At 34.7% G+C, this 3913-nt stretch overlaps 1 protein-coding gene across 1 annotated transcript; it reads left to right on the forward strand.

Annotated features, from left to right (window-relative positions):
• Positions 1-321: 321 nt before the first annotated feature.
• LOC115624852 (probable chitinase 10) lies at positions 322-1141 on the forward strand. Its single transcript, XM_030519697.1, has one exon. It carries the CDS (start codon positions 322-324, stop codon positions 1069-1071), a length of 750 nt encoding a protein of 249 aa, XP_030375557.1. The 3' UTR covers positions 1072-1141.
• Positions 1142-3913: the final 2772 nt, after the last annotated feature.

A 3913-nucleotide genomic window follows, 5' to 3' on the forward strand; every position in this document is an offset into this window, starting at 1 on the left:
ACAGACAATAATATATATACTTTTGGGGGTCTGCCACTCCTCCTTCTGTCTGTTACATACATTCGCACAAAACTAGTATACCCTTTCAGTTTTTGGGTACAGGGTATAAAAATGTACATACATACATACGTTATATTCATAAATATACCAAGTTTAATTGCTACTACAAGACTAGAACAAAAGTGTGCTTGACTGAAACTTGACATGCAAAATGCGGTATTCTGGAACAATTCAACAAACCTGTAGGTAGTCGCAATTTGGCGGGTTTAAAAACTAATTAAAACAGGATTTACAGGGACTTGTGTGCTTCTTACCTTGATGATGACGACAGCCAGAATCTTGCGAAAGCCAATTAGCTCTGTGAGCATACGTCAAAACATAGGCGGCCTATGTCAGAATCATTTGGTCGGCGAGTTTGTCGAGCATACCGAGGACTGTCAGCTGTTTTACTTATGCGTTGAAAATGGTGAAGCAGTATTGGCAACATGTCCATCTACAATGCTTTTTAATCCAGAAAGCAAATTATGTGATACTGAATCGAATGTAAGATGCAAAAACATTACTACCGGCATTGAAAACATTGTCAGCACCCCGCCTAATAGTATTGAAAATTTTCAAAACAACGAAGTCACATATATGATTAAATACTGCACTGTCTCAACTTCTCATCAAAATGACAATACCATTATTTACATGGGCAGCTCAACCAGTTGCAGTCAGTATTACATTTGCTACCATGGACAACCCATACTACAGACATGCAGTGAAGAGCTACATTGGAATGCAGTAACAGGTAAATGTGATCTACCGGAACTAGCCCAATGCACGTTGAAAAAACAGGAACCGTCCAAATTGCAAGTTGACAACGAATTTATTCACTGTCCCGACTATGGGCAACATCTTTTCCCTCACATGCAACGTTGTGAATTCTTTATATATTGTGTTAAAGGACATGCTACATTACAGCAATGTCCGTTTTATTATTATTTCGACGTGAACACAAAAAGCTGTCAATGGTCACGAACAGCAATGTGTGTGCGTGATTTGGAACTTCCTCTACATTCACGTTAATCACGTACACGTTAAGTATCCACTTTTCAAATTCGGTTGGATTCAAATGTATTTTTATTATGTCTAATGTTTCTGCCCAAACCAAAAAATTAACTATTAGATCGATTAGTCATCTGTATTGTATTGAAAAAAAATGCATGTCAATATTTTCTTAAATAAATAAATATAGGTTTAAATAGATTAATTGATTAAAATAAACACTTACAGAAACTCATCATTACACTTCTGCAGCTGTCACGTTTTTCATGCATTTTCGATCTGAATATACATATATAGTATGTATATAAGTAGGTTACTATCTAATATGACTACTACAATTAAATTAGTCCTACACACCAATCCGATACCTCTTGTATATGTATGTAATACGTATATTCTTCAAGATAAGTGCTGTTGGAAAAACCAAATATTTATTTTTTTCAAATTAATTATATTTGTATACTCTGTACATGAAATGTACAAGAGTATATTAGGTTTGCGCGAGCTGAAAAATGTAACAGGTAGAAGGAGGCGTGGCAGACCCCACAAAGTATATATATTCTTAATCAGCATGACAAGACGAGTCGATTTAGCCCTGTCTGTCTGTCTGTCCGTCTGTCCGTCTGTCCGTCCGTCCGTCCGTCCGTCTGTCCGTACGTCCTAGATCTCAGAGACTATAAGAGCTAGAGACACCAAATTTTGCACAAAGATGCCTTATCTGTGAATTCTATACGAGTTTGTTTTATTTTTTTGATTTTTCGCCCCACTTCCCCCCTATGGGGGTTTTCCCGATTTTCCATTCGTATAATCGCCTATATCTCGGAGACTATAAGACCTAAGAACACCAAATTTTAGTCCCATATGCCTTGTGTGAATACGCAGAAAATGTATATTTCCCTCCCTCCCCCCTCCCCTCCCTCCCCCCACTCCCTTGGAATTTCGAACTTAAACTTGGCAAATACCTTCAGTTAGTTACCTTAGTTATTATGTGTCAGTATGCCAAGTTTTACCATGATAGACCGATTTAACAAGAAGTTATAGCCATAAATATATTTGCTGCTGCAGCGCTGCTCAAGCGCTGCCTACGGCTGTTGTTGATGTTGCTGTTTGGTTGACTGCTAACATGTTTACACAGACACGAATAGATGCGCATAGGCATACATACACTCACACAGACGCAATTGCTAAGTAAATGTGCAATTATACACCATTTACGTGAGTTCGAATACCGAGAAAGTAAAATGGATTACAATTTTTTTTTTTTAATTTTAATTTTTTTTATTTTCTATAATTATTGTAAATATCTGTATATACAGAGTATTTCAAAGTCGGGACAACCGACTTTAGCTTTTTTACTTGTTAAAATTAAATAAATTAATAAAAATTAATAAAAAAAAAATATATATATATAATCGTACATAAAATACATTTTCATTAATATTGTATCTATGTGTGTCAATGTATTCGAGTATCTATATATATAAAACAGTTTGCCCTGACTGATTGGTGATCAACGCATAGCTCAAAAGGTAAAAGCTAGGAAGCTGAAATTTGAACTCAAGTATCCTTTCGTAGGGTAGGTGCCCAGTAAGAAGGGATTTTGGAAAATTCGAGCTCCAAAGCGGGGAAAATAGACCCCAAAGTTTATATGAAAAATCTACAATTTTCATCTGATTAACTTCAAACTTAGTTTGTATACTTTCAGAAAAATTCCATACAGAAAATTGGTGTTCTTATGCTCGGTATTAATAAATAAAACGTATTCGTGTTTAGATATGATCAAACTATGTTGATAGTAGTAATATTAATTCTGAAATGAACATCGATGTTTTATATCGCAAACGAAAATCGCCATGACAAACATCGATGCAGCGATGTATCGAAAAACTCGGTTTTTCATAAAAGTTTGTAATGTAAAACAAGATATGAAAGAAAACGACGAGCGGGATCAATTCTCCTGGGCATATTATATGCGCCCGAAACTATTGTGCTCTTTGGCTACGGGGTATAAAAAGAAGCTAGGAGCGTATCTTTGCATTAATTTTAAAATTTTTTATTCAAAAATATGTGTTATATTAATAAGTCAATATTTAAAATGTATAATGCTAAAGAACTGCTAAGGCACCATTCCAAAGTAAGGTGTAACTACCAACATGTATTCACATCATGTAAAATACGTACGTACATACACAAACGCACATTTTAATTACCGTTAATTTTAACAATGCACGCTTTTTCAATTTCAGTCAGTATTCAGCCTTGATGGTGCCGCCGTATTCGAAACAAAACCCTACTACCAAATAAACATTGAGGGATTCCTGCTAGCTCATTAAGGATATAGTAGGCTCCGAATTTACGTATGGTTTATTAGCAGTTCTATAGCACTTTTTTGATACCAAGCCATATCACAGTTTCATTTTGTGTATTTCCTGGGATTTCCCTGTCCGCAACATCGTTATTTTTTTAAAAATCCATCGAAACATCGTATCTAAAAACATTGAGCTTAAATCTAAAACAATCGCTTACGTTAAGATCGATGTATCGATGCATATTTACATCAGTAGTTGATGGATACAAATACAATTTATTGTCAATCATAGTGACATTAATTTTTTGCATTTCATGTTGGAAATGAGGGGCTGTGAAAGATGTGGTTAAATGAATACATAATATGTACATTAGTAAAAATCTCTTCTTACATCGAAATTCTGTACAATAATATGTAGTGGTAATTAAGTGGTGCAGATTGTAGTTATGTAGCATACATACATACATATGTATGAGTATATTAAAAAGTGTTTATGAATAAGTGCACTCTTATTTATTGTGTTTGTATGCAAGAAGAACATACATATTAATTTTC

The sequence above is a fragment of the Scaptodrosophila lebanonensis genome, unplaced genomic scaffold, assembly GCF_003285725.1.
Source record: "Scaptodrosophila lebanonensis strain 11010-0011.00,11010-0021.00 unplaced genomic scaffold, SlebRS2 tig00000061-arrow-pilon, whole genome shotgun sequence".
In the NCBI taxonomy this organism is placed as follows: Eukaryota; Metazoa; Arthropoda; class Insecta; order Diptera; family Drosophilidae; genus Scaptodrosophila; species Scaptodrosophila lebanonensis.

Excerpts from the sequence above, each read along its gene's own strand:
- LOC115624852 (XM_030519697.1), top strand. The coding sequence starts at position 322 with ATGACGACAGCCAGAATCTTGCGAAAGCCAATTAGCTCTGTGAGCATA.